The 27,383-nt window shown below is 38.5% G+C and overlaps 1 protein-coding gene across 1 annotated transcript in view; it reads right to left on the reverse strand.

Annotated features, from left to right (window-relative positions):
• Positions 1–27,383, reverse strand: part of IRAG2 (inositol 1,4,5-triphosphate receptor associated 2) — a gene marked incomplete at its 5' end in the record, with an annotated part of 125,754 nt that overhangs the window by 24,037 nt on the left and 74,334 nt on the right. Inside the window, 7 exons of the mRNA XM_080810239.1 lie at positions 10,400–10,481; positions 11,297–11,444; positions 13,217–13,313; positions 14,093–14,173; positions 15,692–15,753; positions 22,746–22,908; positions 23,354–23,468. Of these exons, the coding sequence (XP_080666365.1) occupies positions 10,400–10,481; positions 11,297–11,444; positions 13,217–13,313; positions 14,093–14,173; positions 15,692–15,753; positions 22,746–22,908; positions 23,354–23,468 (748 nt within the window). The remainder of the gene's footprint in view (positions 1–10,399; positions 10,482–11,296; positions 11,445–13,216; positions 13,314–14,092; positions 14,174–15,691; positions 15,754–22,745; positions 22,909–23,353; positions 23,469–27,383) is intronic.

Genomic DNA, 27,383 nt, shown 5'->3' on the forward strand with positions numbered 1-27,383 from the left:
AGAGCTTAACAAAATTGTGGTCCCAGGCTGCCAGGCCAAGTGTTTGAAAGTCTTATTTGAACTTCTTAATCTTGATCAGAAGTTCCTAATGTAGAGGGAATTTGAGGACGTTAGGGTTGATTAGCGCACTTACTCTCAAATAATACAGTGGGAACATGCATTACTCTTTAGTAGTATGTTTTTCTAATATGTCTATTTTCATCATTGTTTGGTTTATGTAGGAATTAAATTTAATATTGAAAATTGAAACCAACTGAACATATCAAAAATGTGCACAAACAATAAAGAGACGAAGACATTTACATATTCTATAACCCAGGAGAGAACTTATTAACAGCCACAACCCAACAACAGGTTTCAATGGAGGAACACTGTGTATCACACACAGTATTTGGAATCTACCCTAGACTATACAGACTATCGCCACAGAAAAGTACAGGCTTAGTAACAGTTTGCAGAATACATAGTTATGCAATATAATGACAGCACTTCAAATGTACAGAAGCCCTTTTATATAGCATCCCATCTCATTCTCCCAACAACCTTAGAAAGTGGGTTTTAGCAAGAAAATATTTACTTAATTCAGGTAGAGAAAGTAAAACCAGTGAATAAAGTAATTTTCCAGGAGTATTCTGAATAGTGGGATCAGCCTCCAAACCCAGTTCGAACTAATACAGTGTCCTCTCCACTGTGAACAGAACTGTGTCTGAGACCCTGTAACCCAGGCTGTTGGTAAGGCACAGACTTCCCAGTCACGGTCTTACACATCGGTACAGGATTTAAACATAAACATTTAAAATGTTCAGCTCCAATGTTTAGAAGAATCCACAAACGTACAAAGCAAGAATTTATACCTAATCCTACATATCAATGTTAGGCAATCTTCTCTGATTTATTTCATTTTGTCTCTGCTTTAAATGCCTTTGGGTCAGACCATGTGTGCTTGAAGCCCATCACGACATCAGCTTGATTTAATTCATCAGCTTTCATCAAAGCCTCACTTTGTCCCAGGAGCAGTGACAGAGGCCAGCCTCTGTCACACACACAAAACTACAGTCCTTGTCCCAGAGAGGTTTGTAAGCCAGTCAGGAAGACAAATACATAAAATCAAAAATCATAGGCAACATTCCACAGAGGAAAGTAATATGCACAGAACAGAATGGGGTTATATTTGAATTATATTTTGAAGAGAAATTGTACCTTATAACTTACAGGTAAATGATGATAACTTTATCATTAAAGTATTTAAGAGATGCATTAGTAATTATTGCTTATTTAACTATATTCCAATATATATATAAGAAATGAAGCTATAAAAAAGGAAAATATTAAATATCCTTCAGTTTCATTAAGTATCATACGTCATAAAAGTCAACAAGGATTCATTCCTTAATAATAATTTAAAAATCAGGCACACTTAACACCCTATAACATATAAAAATTTGATAATATATGGCTTGAAATGATACTTATTATTGTACTATAGTTAATACATATATAATAATATTGCACTAAAAACCTAATTTTTTTTAAGATTTTTATTTATTTATTTGACAGAGAGAGAGATCAAAAGTAGGCAGAGAAATAGGCAGAGAGAGGGGGAGAAGCAGGCTCCCTGCTGAGTAGAGAGCCCATGTGGGGCTCAATCCCAGGACCCTGAGATCATGACCTGAGCTGAAGGCAGAGGCTTGACCCACTGAGCCCCCCAGGTGCCCCAAAAAGTTAATTTCGTTTGAAAAAAGACTAATTATACCTACTAGGGTTACAGATACCTGTATCCGAACTTAAGAGGTATAAAAGAGAATACAGTCACTTTCTATTTAATTAAACTGACTTCTAATATGGGGAGAAAGGAAACACATCATTTCTATAGCCTTTTTTTTTTTTTTTAAGATTTTATTATTTGATAGAGAGAGATCACAAGTAGGCAGAGAGGCAGGCAGAGAGAGAGAGGAGGAAGCAGGCTTCCTGCCGAGCAGAGAGCCCGATACGGGGCTCGATCCCAGGACCCCGGGATCATGACCTGAGCCGAAGGCAGAGGCTTTAACCCACTGAGCCACCCAGGCGCCCCTCTATAGCCTTTTTTTAAAAAAAAAGTCTCATTTAAAATCAAAATACAGCAGAAATAGAGTTTATTTCCATTATATTATGAATTAGTCTTATTTGCTGTAATATTCTGTATAAGTCTTTTTGTTCAGTACCTTTTATGTGAAATATTTTAGTGAGAAACTTTTCGATAAATATAAAATATAGATTAAGTAATAATTCTGTAATTTTGGAGAATTGTCACATATTTAATAATCATACATTATTGTTCTGAAACAGTTACTAGGTTAGCAATTGGATATTACTTCCAATCCATTAGTCTTTATAAATCTCACTGATCAGAAAAAAAAAACAATATACAACATATCTCAACCCCAGATTTTCATAAATTTGATCTAACAGCATTTTCTCCCTTCTTACAAGTATAACTGGACGAAAGAAGTTTTTTCAAATTTAGAACTATAGTAAATGAAATTGGAAATACAACTCCTCAGGGTGTCTGTGCATATGGAGTGGGGGTGGGAGATAACTTGGCAAATTTTTCCACAACTGTGTTCTTTCTTTTCCAGCATCAAAAGTCACCACTATTCAAACCAGGATCCCAGACTCACAGGAAACCCTAACCCCCACAAAACTATAAAGACCTGGGCAAATCATGAAAAAGATAACCTGCTGGCTATATTTCAAAACCAAGCAAAGCTAAGAAGTTGACTAAAAGCAAGAAAAAGAGAGTTCAGATGACAGACTTACTTACATGTAGAACACTGGCTCATGTCAATGAGTCTAACACATGTCGATAGCACAGAGCAGGAATAATGTTCTTCCTGCGCAAGCCATTCAAATATCAACCTGCATAACATTTACATGAGAATCCATGGTCCAGCCCATTTGCTTTTGACAGCATCTACTGGAGGGTGCGGTAGCCAAGGTGCTCATGGAACAAACTGAGACATTCTCCCATGGGCTGGGTCAGAAAACACAGGCCACACAGGCACATGCACACACGCACGCACACACACATGCACATCAGTATTATTTCAATATTTAGGTAGGAAAAGTTAAAGAATAATAAGAAATAGCTTTTAAGATATTCGTAAGGGTAATTACAGGCTTAGATAATTTCCTGGGGTTACTTCATTTTTGCTCTTTAGATGAAATGTTTCTTCATCTGTAGATTTTATGATTAGAAACTCTTGCACTAATCTACATTCACCTTATCAATGTGATTTTTGCTGATAGGTCTATTGCAGATGATTGGTGCCGCTCAAATAAATTAATAGGATTTTCCGAGAAAGAAACTGCAAGCCCATATGGTCCTATTTCATTCTAACTTTAAAAATGCCCTTGACTTGGGGCACCTGGGTGGCTCAGTGGGTTAAGCCTCTGCCTTCAGCTCAGGTCATGATCTCAGGGTCCTGGGATCCAGCCCCGCATCGGGCTCTCTGTTTGGCGGGGAGCTTGCTTCTCCCTCTCTCTCTGCCCGCTGCTCTGACTACTTGTGATCTTTGTCTGTCAAATAAATGAAATCTTTAAAAAAAAAAATGCCCTTGACTCAGGGCCAGTTTTGGTGTTCTAAAAAGAGAAAGAATGTAAAATTGAATGCCAAAAGATCACAACTACTATAACCTAAACAAAAGTAAAATTCCTCACAAGTTTTTTTTGTTGTTTTTTTTTGTTTTGTTTTTAATTTGTAACTAAAAGGACACCACACCCTCAGATCTACAGGACACACCTACCACTCTGAGGTTCATCTCCAGTGCAGTTATCAGTCAACTTCTACATGTCCCTATTTTGCAACAGGCAATGTTATTTATTCTCCAAGGTTATTAATGCCACACTACACACAGCCTGAGAGAACAAGACAGACATTGGCCAGAAAATCTTCTGAGATATTTCAAAATTGATTCTGTCCTTTGTCTCATAAATCGCCTCCTCCTAGTGATAGTATATCTTAGACAAAAACATGTAATAACATGAGGGACACCTCAATGGGATGGCAATAAACTTCAATTTTTTTTTTTTGAACAGCCAAAATAAAAACAGAGAAATTCATCTTCATATCTTCTGACTGTGATAAGGTATCTTTTTCCTCCTCCCCCTCTTTTTTTTTTTTAAGGTAGGCACCATGCCCAGTGTAGAGCCCAAAATGGGCTTGAACTCACCACCCTGAGATGAAGACCTGGGCTGAGATTAAGAGTTGGATACCCAACCAACTGAGCCACCCAGGCACCCCTCTTTTTTTTTTTTTAATTGATGTGTGGTTGACATGCAATGCTATATTGGTTTCAGGTATACAAGATAGGAATTTGACAGGTCTGCACATTACATAATGCTCATGACAAGGGATCTTCTGAGCTTCACGCTGCTGATCATTCTGATCCTGGAGAACAGTCACAGCTGCTATTTTCTGAGTGTTCACTGGGAACCAGGAACTTTGCATACATACTATAAAGTGTCTTGGTGGGGTCAGATCTGAGACTGAAATAGGTAGACAGAAGAATCAGTTTCGTAATCATAGAATTGTCACGAAGTTCCTTAATTTTTGGAGTTTTGGGGAACTCGCATAGGTACCTAAGCACATGTCTAATTTGGCACTTGGGTTGCTGTTCAGACTCCACGGTGGAAGCAGTGATTAAGGAATAGATGACAGACTGTAAGGAGAGACAGCTGGGCCCTGGAGAGAAACTGCCAAGAGTGAGGAAGAGTTGAGGAAGTCGTGCTAAATGGACCACCAGGCCTAGCTTCTGAAGAGAGCCGCAGTACTGGAGGCAATGGGGGGCTGCTACTTACTGACCACTGTGCCTCCCAGCCTGCTCGATTATTTATGTGCCTTGAAATTCACTGAGAGGGAAATTTTAACAATTCCATTGATGAGGGAGCAGGAGGCTGGCTGAGGACAAAGCAAAAGCTGGCACCTTGCACCCCCTCTCCACCCACTCCCCTCGGTAATATGTATGACATTCCTCAGGCACCCCTGACTGCCATAAACAAGAAACAAATAGTTAACTTGCAGAGATCACAATCCTGTAAGACAGGAGTCTCCCTTGGTTTACCAATGTCCTGGAGATCTACAAACAAAGAAGTTACCTTATCAATTTCCAGAGGCAAATAACTCAGTTCCTCAAGCCCTAAATAAAGTTAAATTTCTTCTAAACCCAAATCTCACTAACAAGGACACTTGACAGGAGAGATGTGAAACTTCATCTCTGGATCTCCAAGATAGTGCCAAGAATCATTCCCAAGCATATGGCCCACTGATATACATCTAAAGGGTCTCATAAGAAGATTTTTACTACTAGTAATAAATAACCTTTCTCCCAACAATAGCTAGCCCCTCAAAGTCCTGGAGACCTTGCTTCCAAAATTCCTTAGAGACTAACATCATCCCCTTTGTTCTCACCTACCCAACTCCTGTGTATATAACCAGCCACTCCTCACATCCCCGGGGAAGCAGCTCTTGCTGCCCACGGGTCCTGTCCCCGTGCTTTAATAAACCACCATTTTGCACCAAAGATGTCCCAAGAATTCTTTCTTGGTCATCAGCTCCGGACCTCAGCCCACCGAACCTCACTTAGGTTCTAGAACTTCATCACCATCACAAGCAATCTACCCAGCACCACAAGAAGACCTGAAGGGAGAACCGATCTCTCTACCAGTCAGGAAGAGAAGATCCCTAGGTGATCAGACACAGAGCTCCAAGGAGGTCAACATGGAGGGCCTGTGGGCAGGAGGGATCATGAACAAAGAAGACTGCAGAGATATGAGTGGTGGAACCAGCTTCTTCTCCCCACAATCTCTGGGGGAGATTACATCTCTTTCCCTGGGACGCCCTACTTGCTGGGGCCTGGAGGACATTAGGAAATATCAGTATATGCCCCTAGAGATTATTGGAAATGTTGAGAAGGGACGCCATGGAGATGAAAGGTCTTCCTATTCAGCAGCAAGTGGGGAAACAGAATTAAGATTTGTTTTCTCTCTAAATATGGCCAACTTGGTTTGTCTTCAGTGGATTGGTTAGGCTAGAACTTAGCCATTGCAGATATGTATATGCATACATGTTTTGTATGTATTGTGTGTTTGAAAACTGAAAAGAACCCTGAAAAGTAGTATATGTTTCACAGGGTACACAGAGAGGTAAATTCAAAGAGGTTAGACTTGTCCAAGTTCACACAGCTAACAAGGAATGGCAACAGTCTTAAATTCAGGCCTGCTTGATTCTAAAACCTATGCTATGTAGCTAAAAATTCTAAGTCATTGGTAGGAAAACTTTTAAATAAAGACAAAAGTAACAGAACAGAATAAGTAACCTTTGTGTACCTATTCTGCAGATTCAGCTATTACTAACCCTGTCTGTCACCCACTAAAACCACCCCCACATGGTTTTGAGGCAAATCCCAGATAGCAAACATTTCAGTCTGAATCTCTAAAAGACAAGGATTGGAATAATTTTCCTTTTTTCTCTCTACATTACAATATGAATTTTCTTGGTCAATAAAGGAACTTTGTATTTCCCAAGAATGTCCCAAACTGAGCCCCCAATATTTTTTTATGAAATGTTCTTCTTGAGACAATAATCTTATGAGAGTCCTTGGCTCACTCAGAAAGATCCTCTTCAGAATATAGATATTCACTTTTACCTCACCCTGTGCTTTCTGAAAAGGATGCTAGAATGCAGCTTCTTCTATGAATACAGGAGATGAATAAAAAATCTCCAGTTCTCAAGAATGCCCATCCAAAGAAAGGAGGCAGAAAACAATGGAGCAAGGTTGTCAACTCAACAATGTGCCTGAGTGCTCAATCTTGATGTTTTAAATAGGCCCTGGAGGGAGCACAAGAATAAGTATGTAAATAGGCGTTCGTGAGTATTAATGGACAGCTACCACACACCAAATTTATGCCAAGTGCCAGACGCATATTGTTAATGGCCAAAGGCACTCTCCACCAGGCTTCTGATCTACTACAGAATAAATACAAGAAAACAAGGAATTACAATGCAACCAGAATATATAGGTGACAACAAGGAGGACAAAGAGTTACTGGGGTCTAAAAGGAGGAGGCAAACTCATTTTTTTCCCTGAGTGGGATAGCTGAGAAGGGGGGAAACAGGCCTGAGAGACAGGACTTCTCCACAGTTACACAGAGGTAGAAACAGGGAAAAACCTCCTCATCTCTCAGCTTCTAATTATTCTGATTTCTACCTCTAGTCCAGAAGGACGGGAGATGCTTCACTGTAAACATTTCTTGCTACCACGACAAGGTTTTATGGAAGAACTAGTTTTAAATGGGCCTCAACAGTCACATAGAATTTGAGAAACGGAGAAGTGCATGTGTTCTGGGCAGAGAGAACAGTATAAGTAGGCTTTTTTGGTATATTCCAATGATAAACGCTACTGTTTCTCTGACCTGCAGGGACGAACATAAAACAATGGGAAAGGATGGAAAGGCAGATTGTGACCAGATCAGAGAGGGGCTCGAAGACCAAGTCAAGCTGCTTCTTATGAAAGGCTATCAAGGGTGACAAAAACCCTATAGTTTGAAGACAAAGACTTAAGAAAATGCTATAATTTATGAGTCACTGGTGTAAGCCACAGATTACGTTTTTTATAATTTTTAGCTCATATTCCATTCTAATTCCCTGCACTTATTAACAAAATACTTAGAAAATGGTTTTCTCAGGAGAACTTTCTATTTGTTTAGAGATGGCTGTGGGGAGTCTGAGGGGGTAGGAAGTGAGGCTCTGTTCAAGGGACAGGCGTGAAAGAGGGACTCATGCAGTGGCCGGGCTGCAGAGCAGACACCTGGGAAGGGAATGGTGAGAAGTGGTGCTTTCAGCCACCAAGTACAGACAACAGACTAGTTCCTGGGAACTCTAGAAGAACGACACAGAAGACAGTGTGAAAACCTCAGAGAGTGCCTACATTGCCCCAGGGAAGGTTGACAGGAATTTCTATAATGGTCTGTTAGCACCTGTTTCTTAATAGTGTCAAGGCCATAGACAGAATCTGTCATATATCCTAATGAGAGTAGATTAGGAGATCCTTTTAGATAGCACATTTCTTAGCCAAAAAACTACTTCCAAGGTAATTATGAGTAATTATTATGATCGAAAGTTCTAAATTCATTGTTCTGAGAGGGGCTGGGAGAAAGGTTTATCCTTTGAAGTGAGACAAATCTGAATTTGAATCCCATGTTTGTTAGTTACCCGTTGAATGATCTTGGATAAGTTATTTAACCTCTCTGAACTTCAGTTGTCTCATCTATAAAAGCAGAGAATACCTACCAAAGTTGTGAAGATTAATAACATGGCATGTGGACATGTTTTCCTACAAAGTGCCGGGTACACAACTGATACCTGTTTCTTCCCCCTTGTTGGTGAAATCAGTGCCAGATGAAAGGGGAATTACTCATAACCAAACATCCTGTAAGCTTCCTAGTCCAGCTTCCTTTATTAAACTTTACAAGAACTGCTAAGTAATAGCAACATAGATTCATTTCCTTTTTCTTTCCTTTTCTTAGCTACTCAATAGGATGGGTATTAAGGAACAGAAAAATGTCAGATACACACACTTGAGAGAAATAATAAAAATAATTCACATAACTCAGTAGTAAAAAAGACGCCATTTTTTAAAATGGGTAAAGATCTGGGTAGACGTAGCTCCAAAGAAGATGTACATGTGGCTGATAAGAACACAAAAAGATGTTCAACATCATTTGTCATTAGGGAAAAATATACCCAAACCATCAAAACTACTTCACACCTGCTAAGATGGCTATAATTTAAAAACAAAAACAAAAACAGGGGTGCCTGGTGCCTCAGTGGGTTAAAGCCTCTGCCTTCGGCTCAGGTCATGATCTCAGGGTCCTGGGATCGAGCCCTGCATCGGGCTCTCTGCTCAGCAGAGAACCTGCTTCCTCCTCTCTCTCTCTCTGCCTGCTTCTCTGCCTCTTATGATCTCTGTCAAATAAATAAATAAATTCCTAAAAATCAAAAACAAAAACAAAAACAAAAAAAAACCCAAAACAGACAAATGTTGACAAGGATTTAGAGAAACTGGAATACTCATACATTGCTTGTGGGAATGTAAAATGGGGTAAGCATTTTGGGAATCTGTTTTGCAGGTCCTCAAAATGGTAGAGTTACCGTATGATGTAGGAATTCTACTCCTAGATATATACCCAAATGAATACCAATATGTGTACACAAAATCTTATACACTAACATTCATAGTAACATCATTCATGCAGCCAAAAAATGTTAACAACCCAAGTGCCCATCAACTGATGGGTGGATACAACAAAATGTGGTATATCCATACACTGGAATACTATTCAGTCATAAAAAGGAATGATGTTCTGATACATGCTACAACATGGGGGAACCTTGAAAACACTATACTAAGTGAATGAAGCCAGTCACAAGAGGTTACATATTATATTATTCCATTTATATGAGATATCCAGACTAGGCAAATGTGTAAGAGATAGAAAGTAGATTAGTGATTGTCTCAGACTGAGGTTGGGAATGGGGGGAATGGGGATAGACTGTCAATGAGCATGAGGCTTCTTTTTAGGATGATCAAAATATTCTAAAATTAATTTTGGTGATGACTGTGTAATTCTGTGAATTTATTTAAAAATATTTAATTGAACCAATTGTTTAGTATGTGAATTATATCTCAATTAAGCAATGAAAGAAAAAGGAAGAATGACAGGTTATTATATCCTGAAACAGAACTGTGGGTTCCATTTGATTGAGAAAATTATGGCCAGGCTCAGGTTGTAGACGAGGGAGGCACTCTACACATACCTCCATAACCTGGAGAGTTTGCCTAAATGATATCTTATTCAGTGTTACTTTTTTTTTTTTTTTTTTTTTTTTTTTTGTGGAGAAGTACGATTAGCACCTGATTGCAACAATGAATACTCTATGGGCATTGCCCTACTTTATGACTTCTTACAAAGTACAAGCACATCAAATATTACCTAGGCTTGGCTTCAGTTCTTAGAGAGAAAATCAGACCTGAGACTTCTTAGAGTCATGAGTTAATTTTAAGTCCCAAACCAGCCTGCCTCTTTAACAAAATCTTCAATGTACTTCACCAAAATCTCCTTTTGGCTTCCTTGAGTTTATACTACAGAAGGGACAGAAAGTCCCCAAATGGCTGAATTTTAATTTCTTGCCATCAAAGGTTGGCATTTCTCATGCATCTGTGTTTTGTGGTGTAAGAGTCATACTTGCTGTAAGAGTGCCCATAATACTTCAAATATACACACACACACATATCCCCCCACAGAAGATGACCAAGATAACAGTAGTACTAAAAATAAAGTAGAAATATAGTCAAATGCTCACTTCCATCCTTAGGTCATCACTCATCCTGATGCAACCGGAAAGATCTGATCCTAGGTAGGGGCCAACTTTAGGGCCTGGGCACCTGACAATAGAAAGCAAAGTTCCTTACTACAGAGAGAAAGACTGAGAATTTTGGCAGATATCAAATGCTTCCCTTCCCTGTCCCAACTTAACCAAATTTCTAATTAAGCTCATGGTTTTAGTAAGATATAAGGAAAGAGAGCACCAACCTCCACCAGACAGAAGTCGCAAACCATAGAAAAGCTAGCCAAAAATGAAAATAAAGAATTTGCAATTCAAAGTCTTGCTTCCTTACCCTTGATACAGAAAGGAAATTTCATGGGAGTGGACAGTGCTCACAAACTCCACTGACATTCTGAAATGTTTTCTAAGGAAGTTCAGTCTGGGTACTCAGAGAGGTGAGCACAGATGAACTTCGGGAGAGGGTGGGTGTGGGGTCAGGGATTTGTAGAGGCTCGTTAACCTTGAGGAAGAAGGAATATGCTCAAAACCAACCGAAGTTAACTTACCAGTATATAGTAGATTCCTAAAAGCTGGGAAACATTCAGCTAGCCTAATTTGTCTTTTACATTTTAGAATGGACATTAGGGGATTCAAAGAACAAGAAGAGTCGCTTCAAGAAAACCATAGAGGTATCTTTGTTTTATAATTGCCAATTTTCAGAAAGTCAGATGTTCCATTGTAAGAACTCGATAATAAAGACATGATGGTCTCAAGATACAAAAGTCTAACTGACTAAATGTCTAGGCAATACCCCTGGGGCAAGTGATACATTATATGTTAATAAAAATAATTTAAAAAAAAAAAAAAGTCTAGGCAATAAAAAGAGGCCACCTGTGAAGAACAGGGTAAGTATATTCTGCTCTTTTAACTTACTTGTGTCTTCTAGTCACATCCAAAGCTCCATCCTCTAATTCTCCATAGTTGGGCCTTTCACATGAAACCTGGATTCTTTTGGCTACACCTGAGAGAAGTGTCAATTCTAGTCTTGGAATTGCTGGGAGACTCTCTACAGGCAAGACATCTGCAGAACAGCCAAGAATAAAACCAAAAATTTCTGGTTTAAACTATATAATAAATACACATATATTTATATTTAATTTTATATATAATAAATATATATGTTAATATATGTAATATATAAATTATATAATATAAATATATATATAAATTATGTGTATATATATGTGTGTGTATATATGTATGTATGTATGTATATATAAAGCAGAAGTCAACTCAATTCTATTAACCCTTCCCCTCCTTGATGCTTAGTTACATGAAGTGAAAAAGCTTTTTTTTTTTTTTTTTAAGCAGAGTGGGGAAAGGGCAGAAAATACTTGCCTAAAAGCAGCTAGAGGGGTCAACAATTTGTAGCCAGAGGGTAAAATACAGCCAGCTGCCTGTTTTTGTAAATAAAGTTTTCCTGTAACACAGACACACCCATTCATTCATTCCATGGCTGCATGTGTGATACCAAGTAGTTGCTGCAGAAATCACACAGCCGCCAGAGCCTGAAGGATTTACTGTCTGCCCCTGACAGAAACAGCTTTACCAACCCCTGAAGAGAAAACGGTCAGACATGATGATGGGGACCCATTAGAAACAAAGGAAATAGGGTAACAGACCGTATGTTTTGGAGGAAACCATCTTAGGTGTTTTTTTCTGCGTATAGGAAAGAGTAATAGGAAAAAACAGAGGCTTGGGAGTCCATCAGAAAGTTTTCGTTCAAATCCCGGTTCTGCCACATACTAGTTGTGTGCTCTTGGATACGTACCTAAACCACTCTGAGCCTCAGCTTACTTGCTTGTGAAGTAACACGTGACCTTAGGCAAATCACTAAGTCAATATTCCTCTGTTTCCTTATCCTTCTTATCTTACATTAGCATCTTCTGGCAGGGATGTGGTGAGGATTAAATGAGGTAATAGTGACATTAAGAGCAGAGGACAGGCATCTGCAGGCACTGTCGGATTGTGATTGTGTTATCATTCCTGGGTTCGTGTGAGTAAAATATCTCTGTAAAGCCGTATGCTATTGATTGATACAAAGTGGCCGTTCCACTAGTCGTGGTAGTAGTTTTCCCCTCTCTCGTTGAAATGATCCACAGATCAGTCTGCTTGCTCTTTATTTCTTCTTAACTTTATCTTGAAAACCATCCCATGTCTTTTGGTCATTTCAGAACCAGCCATTAACTTTTGCTTTCAACTACATCTCGGTTGTGATGAGAGATGTCACTACCATGAGCATTTCCTAAAATGGAATTCATTCTCCCTGACCTGACACTGAGTCATAGCTCACAATTTGACCCACAACCTGCTCCAAACTTACATTCTACTGTATCACAACCAAACTCATTCTAAAAAAGACTTGTCCAGCTTCGATTCTTCCTCAAACACTTGAGGCTTTTGCATTCTTCTGTTTCATTTTTGTCCTCCCCAGCTAAAACTCTTTTTCCATCCTCTTTGCAATTCCAAATGCAACCCATCTTTTAAGGCCTGCTTCAACTCTCATTTCTTCTATGAAGCCTTCTTGGACTTCTCTGGGCCCATTCTAACCTCCCTGATAATCTGTGAGCTATTTTAGGATTTATTCTTTATTATACAGAAATATGGGGCCTTGCACAGAGTAGGTGCTCCAACAGAAGTTGACTGAGAGAATTCAAGGATAAATATTTGAATATTCAACAACTTTTCCTGTACAAATATAATTGTGATTAATAACTTTCCATTTCAAAAAGAACCTCACCCTCAGCCATGCCTGATAAGATGGGTGTAAGGGGGGCAGCTATCCATGCTTACCTAGCGGAGGTGTATACCAGCTCGTATGTATGAAGGTCAGGAGTGTCTGATGTAGTCTTGCTTCTTGACCACTATATTGTTTATGGCAACACTGCTTCTGAACAGAAAATTAAATAGTATTAGCTATCCAAAGGGTAGAACATATTTCATTATCTATTATCTTCATCTTCAAAGGTACAAAGAATATCACTGGTCTAAATAACCCTTTGAGAGAGGTCAAGAAGAAAATAAATGATCCCAAGTAATAAAGCTTTCAACCTTTTGATCGAAAGCTATACCCTATGGGTAAAGTATAATTCTCATTAAAAATTACAGTTTGATAATTTAACAGAATTGTATCAATTTCCAATAATTGACACTGTCATATAAGCAAAAGCCTTGAGGAAAAAGGTATGGGTGACGGGTAAGCTTAGTTATACAATACTTCTTCATGATACCACAATCAAATAATTTAATGTGTCACTGTATCGTAGTATCTACTGGCATTTTGTGCATGTGTGTGACAAGGAAGAAGGATAAGAAGGGACGCCTGGGTGGCTAAGTTGGTTAAGTGGGTTAAGTGTCCAACTCTTGATTTCAGCTCAGGTCATGGTCTCAGGGTCATGAAATCAAGCCCTGTGTTGGGCTTGGATTCTGCTTAGGACTCTCTCACTCTGTCCCCCATCACCTGCTTGTGTTCTCTCTCTCTCAAAAGAAAAAAAAAGTTAAAAAAAAAAAAAAAAGGAGTAGGTATTCATTGTTTCATCTCATAATCTCCCAAAAGTGGTCTGGCTTAGAGTTCTAAGACTACTAATACACACTGGGCTTCGCTTTCCTTTTTGACATAGTAGTGATTCACAACTGGCACTTAACTTGTTTCAAAAAGCTTAAACTTACCAGTTTTTCTTGAAATGGTTGTTGAATTCCATCTGTGCAGGACAAGGAATCACAACGAGGAAATTCCTCATCTAAACAGCTCTGTCATGAGAAAATGGTGGAGCATATTCAAAGGCAGAATGACGACAGCGTCAAGGATACAAAGCATATTACGCTTAAGAGAAGATATGATGCTACCTGAAGAGGGTGGTATCGGCCAGTTCTGTCAAGGGTTTAAGGGAACAGGCTTGTAATGGTAAAGGCTTTATTGCATTTTTCCCCTTGTTCTAGGAATGAAAGTCAAAGTTTGGGGACAGGAAATGCAATGGGTTTGTCACTGAAATCTTCAGGCAGAGGCCAAAGAAGGTTGTCTGGAGACAGGTCTGTGTAGTGAAAATGGTGCCTCTGAGAATCTCACAGCAATCAAATTGTGGCCTTAGTCCAAGAGGTAGAAACATACCTATCACAATTACATTATAGAAAATTGTATCGGTGTTCCTGGTAAGATTAAAGCATATTTAGATGTGGAGGTTTTTTCCACTTCAATTTACTGTAGCGGGCTTTTTAGGCACTCTGCCTGGCCTAATCTCCCACACGCATAATTTTTTTTTTCTCCTTAAACAGATGTGCCTGCATTATGCCTTGGGAACAGATACATACAGATACCACCCTTCTTTCTTCCCTTCTCCAGTCCCCGCCCCCAGTGCCAACCTTACTGTTCCTTATGTTCCTCATTTATGAACAAAAAGGAGAAATTCACCAAGTAGCATAAGTGAAAGAAATACATTGAACCCTACTAGGGATATATTGAGATATCCAGACAGGAAGGAGTTAAAAGTTTAATTCAAATAGGAGGGGCGCCTGAGTGGCTCAGTTGGTTAAGTGTCTACCTTTGGCTCAGGTCATGATCCCAGGGTCAAAGCCTGAGCCAAGCTCCTTGCTCAGCAGGGAGCCTGCTTATCCCTCTCCCTCTCCCACTCCCCCTGCTTGTGTGCTCTCTCTCTCAAATAAATAAAATCTTAAACACACACACACACACACACAAACTAAAAAAATAAATAGGAGAAAAAAGACGCAGGAACCATCCCATCTAACAGTACACATTCAAGAGTATCAGAAAGGATGTGCCTAAGACTAAAACACTGGTCCTTTGCTAATAGGTACAGTAAATTCTGAAACGCTTTCTCTTTGAAAGATGTTATTAGGAGCCATTCACTAATGAGATCCCCGTTCTTTCACAATGCAGAAGAGAACAAAGTCCACCAGAGCATTTTCTTCTAAGTTGGTTATTTAATTTTATGATTAAAATGATTATCTATTATAAATTAGCTTCAGGGGTGCCTGGGTGGCTCAGTGGGTTAAAGCCACTGCCTTCGGCTCAGGTCATGATCCCAGCGTCCTGGGATCGAGCCCCGCATCAGGCTCTCTGCTCAGCAGAGAGCCTGCTTCCTCCCTTCTCTTTCTGCCTGCCTTTCTGCCTACTTGTGATCTGTCTGTCAAATAAATAAATAAAATTTTAAAAAATAAATAAATAAATAAATAAATAAGCCTCAAAACTTTACACAAATTGGACCTCTTCCCCATAGTAAATACATATCACAAGATTTTTTTTTTTTTTACCTGAAATAACAAGCCATGGAGGGATCCTTTAATTAACTTCTTTCTCAGTGACTCAGTTGTTGCTAGAAAGAGAATTCATAACCAGCTTAATAGGACAATTTGTAACCCCATTTTCCCTCATTTCCTCTCATAAACTTTCAAGAGCTTTAAATTTGGGGTCTGAGGAAGGGAGAGAGAAAGCAGTGACTTCTGAGAACGGCGTTCTCAACTCATGTCTGATGGGAATGGAAGAGCAGAGCAAAGGCTAGAGCAGCTAACCATGATCCCTGCTGGGCATTCCAAATTCCCCTTGACAGATGTGAGAGACGTCCTCTAGAAGTAAGTCAGAACGATTCCACCTTAACACAGTAATACACCTCAGAGGTCATTCAGTCCAACTGCCTAGAATATAGAAATCTTCTCTCCCAGAAGCCTCTGCATGAGCTGCGAGTGAGTGATGGCAACCCCTAGAATCAGAGCCTGTGATCCCAGAATCCTAAGGGTAGGTCTGAGATGACAAGAACACTGTTGTCCAGTGGATTTCAATGATAACTGGTTAGTCATGCTGGGATCAGACTCACAGGATGAGGCTCAATTCAGTATACTTTTTCATGAAATTAAAAATGTTTGTCTTTCTACTTCACTGAGATCTGCCTCCCAGTAACTTCCAGTTTTTCATCTCTGGAATAACAGAAATGAGGGAAAAAAAAAAAATAACTTTTTAACTTTTTGAGTTACACAGGTGCATATCACTTACCTGACAATCTATACTCTTTAAAATATAGACAAGAACCAGAAAATAGGCCCAAATTTGTGCACCAAAATAGATGTTGATATTCATGGCCTTTATTCCTGTGGCAATTCCTCACACTTCTACTCGTACAGTAGGCTCTGAATTTATACATGATTCTCAGAAGCTCTGACTGCCTTCTCAACCCACAGATGATTAAAAACAAAAATTACATGAGGGTAGGAAGCTCTGCTAGATGGAGACATATTAATAGCTACCTTTTTTTTTTTTTTTAACACTAACAGCAAGGAAAATTAACAGCAAATACTCTGGTATCCAAAACATACAGTTTTCTATCTCAGTAGACTAAAGAAATTCTGAGCCATTAAAATAATACTAATATATGTGAAAAGTACATAATCTAACAAAATTTTTTTCTAAGAAAAAAGGCTTAAAAAGCTTCAATTATATTGAAAATTACCATGTAAAATTCTATTTTGTAAGAATTTTTTTTGTAAAAATAACTTATTTCACAACTAAACTTCACATAGTGTTACTAAGCCCACTAGGAGGAAAATACTTCTTTAAAAATTTCTAACATATTAAAAAAAAAAAAATTTCTAACATATTTAAGTAATTAATTTTTAATACTTAAAACTCTAGTAAAGATTCAGTTTTAGAAAATTCTCTCTTTAACTGTATTAAATAAATCCTCCTCCCGACCTACATCTAAGCAACAGCAACCAAACCTTTCAGAAATGACCAACATTATGTTTGTGAAGGTTGTGTATCTCCAAGACACTCTCTGTGGATTTCCAAATAGGCTTGTGTTTCAGAAGAAATAATGAGTTAGTATAAGACTATCTAAATTGCCCATCTGCTTTCCCACCAGGCAATCTTGGGTTTTAGGACTAGTCCATCTCAAAACATTTAAATTGTAAACCTTATTTCAACAGATGTTTTGTGCAATGTGTAGCAACTATTTCCATATGTTCCATGAGGCAAAATACATTGCTTTATGAGCCTAATTTGCATTCACCTTTGCATTCTTTTTTATGTGTTTGGAGTTGGACCTGCCATGTCTCTAGGACATTTAGATTTTACATGGAAACAAATGAAACAATGGCCACTATATCCCCTGCTGTTGCCATCTGCGATATAGGATGGGACCGGGTGTCTTGGATACACTGCCTTTGAAGGAAGCTGAGATAAAACAACTGTCCAAATGACTATGCAATGAGACTGTCAGGCAAAGGCCCTACAATTAAATGGCTGTTGATAATTAAAACTTTAGTATCAGTGCAATAATTATGCTATCAATGATGGTTGACATTTATGGAATGTGAACTTTTATAACATAATGGATGTGTTATGTTCTATAAAACTGTGTATTAAAAAAAATTAAAGTTTCACTGAAAATCAGAGACCAGGAGAAAATAATTCACAATACATATATCTGTCAAAGGACTTATATCCAAAATATGTAAAGAAATTGTACAACCAATGACAAAAGGACAAATGGCCCAATTTGAAAGTGGGCAAAAGATTTAGCTATTTCAGGGGAGCCTGGGTGGCTCAGCTGTTAAGCATCTGCCTTCGGCTCAGGTCATGATCCCAGTGTCCTGGGATCGAGTCCCCTATCGGGCTCTCTGTTTAGCGTGGATCCTCCTACTTCCTCTCCAGCTCCCCTGTGCTTGTGTTCTCTCTCTTGCTATCTCTGTCATAAATAAATAAAATCTTTAAAAAAAAAAAAAAAGACTTAACTATTTCACAAAGAAGATTTACAATAGTCAGTCGGCACAACAAGTGAAAATCACAAGAAGATACCCAGAAGAGTGACAAAAATGGAAAAGACTGACACCACCAAGCACTGATGCTGTAGAGAAACCGGAACTCCCACACACTGCTGGTGGGAGTGTGAAATGTTACTGACCCTATGGAAAACTGGCAGTTTCTTAGTTACAGCTGCACTATGCCCTAACAACTCTGCTCATAGATCTTTATCCCAGGTTAGGGAACAACATACGTCCACATAAAGACCCATACGCAGACTTTCATAACAGCTTGCTCCATAACAACCCCAAATTGCAAATAATTTAGATGTCCAATAATAGGAGAAAAGATAACCGAACCGTGGGACCATTCATACAAAGAAATATGACTCTATCATGAAAAAGGCGTGCCACTAATAAGCACAACATATTAAGATAAATATTATGAGGGAAAAAAGACAAAAACACAAAAGTACATATTTTATATCTCAATTCTAGAAGCTAAACTAACCCGTCGGTGATAAAAATCAGATCAGAGGTAAATCCTTATAGTGGTGGAGATGGGGTAATGGCAGTGACTTGAAAGTAACATAAGGGAACTTTGTGGGGTTACAGTTCTGTGTTTCAATGTGCATTTGTAAACAATATACTTCAGGTGGTGCCTGGGTGGCTCAGTTGGTTAGGCCTCTGCCTTCAGCCCAGGTCATGATCCCAGGGTCCCAGAAAAAGCCCTGTGTCAGGCTTCCTACTCAGTGGGGAGCCTGCTTCTCCCTCTCCAGCTCCCCCTGCTTTTGCTTTCTCTAATAAATAAATAAAATCTTAAAAAAATACACTTAAGATCTGAACATTTCATGATATGTTAATTATGCATTAATTTTTTTAAAAGAACAACTTGTTTTTTTTTTTAAATTACAAGAAAAAAAAATAACAGAGTTTATGAGATGAAGTCGGGTTAGGAAGAGACCATCAAAAATATATATGCAACATGTAACCAGAGTACTAACAAACAAAATTATAAATTATTAGTGCCTCAGAAGAGAACTTGGATCACAGAGATGTGCCTCTTAAAATGACCAAAGGCGGCCTCACAGGGTAACAGAAATGCACAATAACAAAAGCTTGGAGATTCTGGTGACATTTAAATGGCACAGCGCTGGTGGGATGCTGAGGAAATGCAGATGGACGTGGAACTCAGGGAGTGGGATTGCTAAAGTGAACGCAGCGGGGAGTACCGTCTGCCACCAGCCAGAGCTCCGCAAGGCTGGGTGGCTCTTATCTGGGGGAGGACGCCCAGGTGCAGACACTTGTTTGTAATTTTAAAATAAAGCTAAAAGAGCTCCTCCTGCTTGTCAGCAGCCAAGCCCAATACTCTCTCCTTCCCTGCTGAAGGTTCTAGTTCTCCCACCAAGCCAGATCCTATTCCTAGAAAAATCGTGAATGAAATGATACAACTTCCATATTGCACTCAGGTCATTACCCATTGGCTAAAGGCGAATGAGAACGCACGCGGCTTAAACGTGCTCTAGCCAAACAGACTCTCCCGAGCACTAGCTATTGTTTCGCATTTGTTGTTTATAAATTAACTACTGCGTTTTCTGGAAGCGGATACTGACACTCAGAGAGGTAAAGAGATTTGCCTAACTTTATCCAGTTTTGCTTTTGACTTAGAATCAGAACATTGGTTATTTTAAGTTCAAATACTACGCTCTTAATCATTACACTATACTGCCTCCTAGATTATGTCATCCATTTTTGCCTCCTACATTTGGGAAAATTTAGGCCCCCATCCCATCAGAGTTGCTGTGCAAGATCTGATTTGGGGTTGTTCCTTTGGTCCTCAATCCAACACCTATCTTTAAGTGCCTCAATCACCTCAACCCCCCTTTCTTGTCTCATTTCCCTCTTGTGTACTGACTGCTCACGACACATGGCCATCTTCAAAGCCCTGAGGCTCTTATCTGTCCCACACCCCAAGTGCTCCATGCTAAGGACAGCAAGTTAGAAGACAGCTCCCAGAGACATCATCTAGGTGAAAGCCTTCTCTAAAGTTGTTACAGATACTAGGTTCAAATAAGGAGTTATGATATACAGGAGCTGCTCAGGCTCTCCTGCCAAGGACATATTTATAGTTTCTAAAGGTAATCAGTTCCCTCCTTGTTTATTAAATCAGGGATTCAATGAAGATTTCATGTTGGACGGGGTAAAAGGAGGATGAACTATAAAGAGGCGATAGTCTATACTAGATCAAGTGGTCGGTGTTTCATTAGATTCACTCTAATATTTTGGGTAAATGCCCTAGATCTAAGAAGACTTTTGGTTTCCTTTTCAAAACAAACATCCATTTATACACCTAGGATTTTCTTTGTTAACAAGATACTTAGGTATATACGTAAGTAAGGAGCAGAAGAAAGAAAATATGTAAGTAACCATTCAAGAAACCCAGCAGTTCTAAGGGCACACGACACAGAGGCTGGCGTGTTCACTTATAAGCTCATACATCAGTCCAATCCTGGCGGCCACTGAAAACTTAGACATTACTTTTTCAACATCAAGTTCAGGTTTTCTAATCAAATGTCATGAACAACTTGCTAGTTCCAGTTCATGAACCCTGTCATTGACCTGAACATTTGGACACAATTACTGAATCCCCACCCAATTTGCTAAGGAACCATTCTTAGATGCGACAAAAAGCCATTGCCTTAAACACTTAATAAAGGTAGTAAGCTAAACAGAAAGTTTCAGAAGAACTGAGTGGATTTAAATATTTTTATTTTCTGACTCAGAATTCAAACGTCTGACTCAGAATTCAAACAGCATGTGGTGACAGTGGTAATGGTGGAATGTGCCAGGATGTGTTTATGTGATAACTGTCCTACCTCACTGACATTTATTCACAGTCTATCTGGAAAATCTGCTCCGCAGAACATTTAAAAAATATGTGCCACCTAAATTTCCCTCTTGTTGCAAAGGTTGATTTTTAAGGGCATTGTTGGAAAAATCCTCATAAGCAAATGGTCTTCAGAACAAAATCCTGATGCGTATGCCTTCTATGGACAGCCAAAGATACAAACAAGTTAAAAAAACAAACAAACAAACAAACAAAAAAACCAGGCAGGTTGTGAGCAACTCAAGACAGAAAGGAGGCATCCACTCTACTTATCCAGCCAGAAAAAAATATATATATGCATACAACCCAGGATAGCTTTCGGTAGTATTTGGACCAATGAAGTAGGAAGACAACAGCAACTTCATTATATCAAGAATGTATATTTTGGGATAAGTTACAAAAGTTGACTCTTCCAAGAAGGTATGGAAAGGAAATCAAAGGTGAGGGTGGGGTGGGGGGAGGAGTAGGAGGAGATAAATTTTTAGTTTTATAAACTATGGGGTATAATGTTGACTTAATCAAAGATAAATATAACTGAACCAAAAAAATTAGTCCTCTAAAAACAACGTCTAAAGCAAACATACCATAAGCCAAATCTGGAATGCCTTATTATTCGTGTCTCAACAAGAACACTTCTGATCACAAGGGAATCTTCTCCAGTGCCCTCTGAGCAATCATAAAATAATGTATAGATTATGTAATTTAAAGCCTTACACTGACAGAGTTAACTGGTACTTAAAATTATTGAATAATTACTATTACATTAGAACTAGCCAAGTCATTTAAACTTTTAAACAGCTTTCTCAGATAGCAGTACAAACAGTACAATAAATCCAAAACAAACCCAGGTCTGAAAATCTCCTTCTCTAGCTTAGCGTAAGCTGATAATTCATTTGTTTGTTACCCAAATCAATAATTTTGTCTAAAAAGATCATCTAGGACAGCTAGAACAAGAAGCTGGCCGAATAAAAGCAATTGCCTGATAAATGGTCAAATAAGCAAGCTTTATTTTGACCAAATTATGTTTCCAGAATAAAATTCACTTCTGAGTAATCTGACATCTGTCATTTGACAATTGTCTTTTCATGCAAATCCTTAGTAAACACTTTCAGGTAATAGAGAAAAACGACCAATATTCCAATTTTTAAAGCAAAATATATATGTAAAGAGCACATTAAAATTTAAAAAGGGTTTTCACATATTTAATATTTTGATACACTGAATTCGTAAGTATTTTGCCCACCCCTAAAATTACTATGTAAAAGAAAATAGAGGGGAAGGTCCTTTTCTACCATACAATGGGTACAAGCTAGCTAATAAAATCGGGGTAGGATAGGTAAGCCATTTGCGAGTTCAAATATCCCACGCATGTAAGATTTTTTCCTTCCTTGTTTACTTTTACATATATTGAGAACTTTAGTTTTTAAAGAAGTAACAGTCATAGACAAATCCAGCTCATAAAAAAAAAAAAAAAAAAAACCTGAAAGGGAAAGTTAGCCGTTAAAGCAGCCTACTTGGACACCAGGCAAGCCTTTCTGGAAGCCCACGATACTGCTTTCTGGAACCATTTTATTGTCATAAATGTGGGTATTAACACAGCAGCTGTCATCGACAAAAATGGCTGTAGTCTTTTTGCCCCACCTCCAAGTGGACTGAATTGGGACATAACACATATTTGCTACTCACTTTTCAGTTTTCTCGTCTTCTGCTCAAGTGTCTGGCAAGTGTTCACCAACTCGGTATTTATAGCCTGGAGATTCCGTTGTTCCAAGATTGCTTCCTCTAATTCATGCAGCAAAGACTTCGCTTTGTCACCGGCTGAGTGGGCTGCCGGATCTCGATCCTCAACCTGGGCACATACGGTTAATACTGGATTTTAGCAGGGTGGCGGGGAAAGAAAGCAATTGAGCGTCCCTGGTATTATGCACACGAAACTGAAAATGTGCTTTTCTTCTCAGGGAAGTGATAAGCCTCTACTGAACTTCTGCAATTCTGTGTTTGCATGGGCTTTGTATACCGGAGCTATCTCTACAGCGGTAAAAGTCCTGATATGTCAAGTTGCCTCTTTCTGCAAAGATGCCTCTTTCCTCAGCAGGCTGTTGACACCGCCTCTTTTACAACTCCCCCTGTACTTCCTCCGCTCACTGCTGGTCGCCGGGGACTGAACTTCACAGTTCCTCTTCGGGGTTGTTGTTTTTTTTTTTTTCTGTTCCTCCTCCATTTTTTACTTCATGGTTTCAAGAACATCTGAGGAAACTTCCCCTTGAATATAAAGTAGTCACAGGCTACCCTACCTGCTCCTCTCTGTCCTCCGGCCATTGGCTGGTTCCTTGGACTTTCTTCCTAACAACAGCTTTCTGGCTGACAGCATCTCCTTGCACTTGTTCAAGCGCTTCTCTTTGATTCTGCCTGGAGTTTAAAAAAAAAAAAAAAAGTCCAAACCACAAGCTGTCAGTGACATTTCAACTGAGAGTCACCCCTGGGAAGTTGTGACAAATTCAAACTTAAAGCACTTCCTCAGAGATCAGAGGAAAAAGTGAAAGTATTTATAAACATATATATGCTTAACAAATAGGGAACTTTAATCAAAGTAATTGTATTGATCTGTTGGCCTGGTACCCTCACTTTACAGACCAGGGCATTTGGTCTCCTCTTTTACACTGGGATATTCAGTTTCCCACTGGCTACATTCATCATAGTAATTAGCATCAGTCACCAAGTGCTTAGAAGATGGTACGGAAATGAGGTCACTATGACAGGTGCAGTATTTACATATCATAGCTAGCTAGCGGTTTCAGAAAAAGAAAGGAAAAGATGAGGGAAAAGAAAAAAAAAAGAAAGGAAATAAGAGTTTTGGGTCATGACCGTGGCCTCTTCTCTTGAAGAGCTGTCAATCATGCTAAATTGTGAGCACAGGAAGGGCTGCCCCAAGCACAGATGGAACACTAGATGTTAGTACTTCTGAAAACGTGACTGAAAACTTGACCCCCCTCCCTTTCTTCTTCACTCCAGATCTCTTAGTGTTGCTATGTTACCTCTCTTTCAAATCCAACTCTAATCCTCCAAAATTTATTAAAATGCACTTGCTCTCAGTTAGCTGATGAGATTATTTAAATCATGCTAGGTATCAATATATCAATGACTATCTGGAAACAACTTGACTTGAATAAGGGTCATATCTGTAGCTCAAAGGGATGATAAACTTCGGGAGCTTCAAAGCAATGAGGAAGACATTGTCAGATTTAGGCCTTGTGCACGTCTCTCAAACATTAACACAGTCAGAATCTCTTGGTATATTGGCATAGATAGCCCTAACTATTAGACGAACCACACAAGAGACAAGGATGGTCATGCAGAATGCTTACCATCATGGTAAACTAGCAAACAAAATCCCAAACAAAAATAAAAAACTACCTAAACAAACAGCCTACGGGGCTCTTACAGTGAGTCTCTTGTTTTAAATATGTTAAGAACATTTAACATGAGGTCTACCCCCTTAATACACGTTTAAGTGTATAATATTGTTAACTCTAGACACAATGTGGTACAGAAGATCTCTAGAATTTACTCATCTTGCATAACTGAAGCTTTATACCCGTTAAACTGCAACTCTCCATTTCCCCCTCTTCTAGTCCCTGGAAACCACCATTCTACTTTCTGCTTCTCTGAGTCTGACTATTGTAGTTACTTCATAGAAGTGGTATCATGACATATTTGTCCTTCTGTAACTGGTTAATTTCACTTAGCATAATATCCTCGATTTATCCATGTTGTCACATGTGACAAAATTTCCTTTTGTAAGGCTGAATAATATTCTATTTCACACACACAATTATATTTTCTCTATTCATTTACCATTGATAAACATTTAGGCTGTGTTTACATCTTGGCTATCGTGAATAATGCTGTAATAAACATGGATGTGTAAATGTCTCTTCAAAATTTTGCTGTGAATTCTTTTGCACATATATCCAGAAGTGGAATTGCTAGATCATATAGCAGTTCCATTTTTAATTTTTGAGGAAATTCCATACTGTTTGCCATAGCAGTTGCTCTGTATTAAATTCCTACCAACAGAGTACAGAGTTTTAATTATTTCTCTACATCAGTGCCAACATTCGGTATCTTTTGGTGGTTATTTTTCTTCCTTTGGTTTTTAATAATAGCTTTCCCTAACAGGTGTGATTCGTTCATCATTGTGAATGACTCACTGTGGGTTTTATTTGCATTTCCTTGATGATGAATGATGTTGAGCATCTTTTCATATACCTGTTGGTCAACTCTATGTCTTCTTTAGAAAAATGTCTATTCAAGTCCTTTGCTATTTTTAAATTGGGTTTTTGTTACTGAGTTGTTATAGGTTTTCATGCATTTTTAATATTAACCTCTTATTGGATATATGGTTTGCAAATATTTTCTTTCATTCCATAATATATCTTTTCTCTATTAATTGCTTTGCTGTTCAGAAACTTTTAAGTCTGATGTAGACCCACTTATCTAACTTTTCTTTTGTTGTTTGTGCTTTTGATATCATAGCCAAGTCCAATGTCATAAAGATATTCCCCCAAGTTTTCCTCTAGGAGTTTTACAGTTTTAGATCTTATATTTAAGTCTTTAATCCATTTTGAGTTGATTTTTGTATATGGTATATAGCAAGGGTTCAACTTCATTCTTTTGCACATGACTATCCAACTTTCCCAACATCATTTGTTGAAAAGACTATCCTTTCTCCATTGTGTATTCTTGGCACCCTTATTTAGAGATCAGCTGGCCATTTATGCATGGGTTTATTTCTGGGCACTATATTCTGTTCCACTGTCCTTAGGCCACTACCGTACTGTTTAATCTACTATAGCTTTGTAATACATTTTGAAATAAAAAAGTGTACTACCTCCAGCTTTGTGTTTCTTTCCCAAGATTGTTTTGGCTATTCAGGATCCTTTGCAGTTCCATGTGAATATTAGAATTATTTCTTTTTCTATTACTTTAAAAAATGCCAGTAGGGGGGCACCTGGGTGGCTCAGTGGGTTAAAGCCTCTGCCTTCGGCTTGGGTCATGATCCCAGGGTCCTGGGATCGAGACCCGCATCAGGCTCTCTGATCGGTGGAGCCTGCTTCCTCCTCTCTCTCTCTGCCTGCGTCTCTGCCTACTGTGATCTCTGTCTGTCAAATAAATAAATAAATCTTAAAAAAAAAAAAATGCCAGTAGGGTTTTGATCAGAATTGCACTGAATCTGTAGATGACTTTGGGTATCATGGACATTTTAACAATATTAAGTCTTCTAATCTAGGAACACAGGATGTCTTCACTAATTTGTATCTTCTTTAATTTCTTTCAGCAATGTTTTACAGTTTTTAATGCACAAGTCTTCACCGCCTTGCTTAAGTTCATTCCTATTTTATTCTTATTGATGGTATTTTAAATGAGGTTGTCTTTCCAATTTCATTTTTGGATAGTCCATTGTTAGTGTACAAAAATGCCTCCGATTTTTGTATGTTAATTTTGTATGTTGCAATTTTGCTGATTTTCTTTATTGGTTCTAACAACTTTTTGTGGAGTCTTTAGAGTTTTCTATATATATAAGATCAAGTCATCTGCAAATACAGATGATTTTACTTCTTCCTTTCCAATGTGGATGCGTTTTATTTCCTTTTTTTGCTTAATTGCTCTGGCTAGGACTTCTTTGTTGCTGAGAAGTGGTGAGAGTGGGCATGCTTGCCTTGGTTCTGATTTAAGAGAAAACACATTCAGTCTTTCATCATTAAGTATGATGGTAGGTTTGATGTTTTTCATATAGGGCCTTTATTATGATGAGGCAATTTCTATTTCTAGTATTTTGAATATTTTTATCATGAAAAAGTGTTAAATCTTGTCAAATGCTTTTCTTCCTCAATTCAGATGATCATGTGATATTTATCTTTCATTCTGTTAATGCGGTCTATCACAATTTGTGTAGGCTGAACCATCCTTCCTGGCAGGGATAAATCTCACATGGTATGATCTTTTCAATACATGCTTCAAGTTGGTTGCTAGTATTTTGTTGAGAATTTTTGCCCCTATACTCATCAGGGATATTGACTTGTAGTTTTCTTTGCTTGTAGTGTCTTTGGTTTTGGTGTCAGGATAGTACGGACCTCATAAAATGAATTGGAAAGTGGTCCCACCTTTATAGTTTTTTGGAAGATTCAAAAGTCTTCAATAATCTCTTACTATTAATCTTCCTTAGATCTTTGGCAAAATTCATCAGTGAAACCACCCAGTCCTGATCTTTTCTTTGTTGGGTTTTTGAATACTGCTTCAATCTCTTTACTATTTTTTGTTCTA

Source organism: Martes martes (genome assembly GCF_963455335.1).
Source record: "Martes martes genome assembly, chromosome: 8".
Lineage (NCBI taxonomy): Eukaryota > Metazoa > Chordata > Mammalia > Carnivora > Mustelidae > Martes > Martes martes.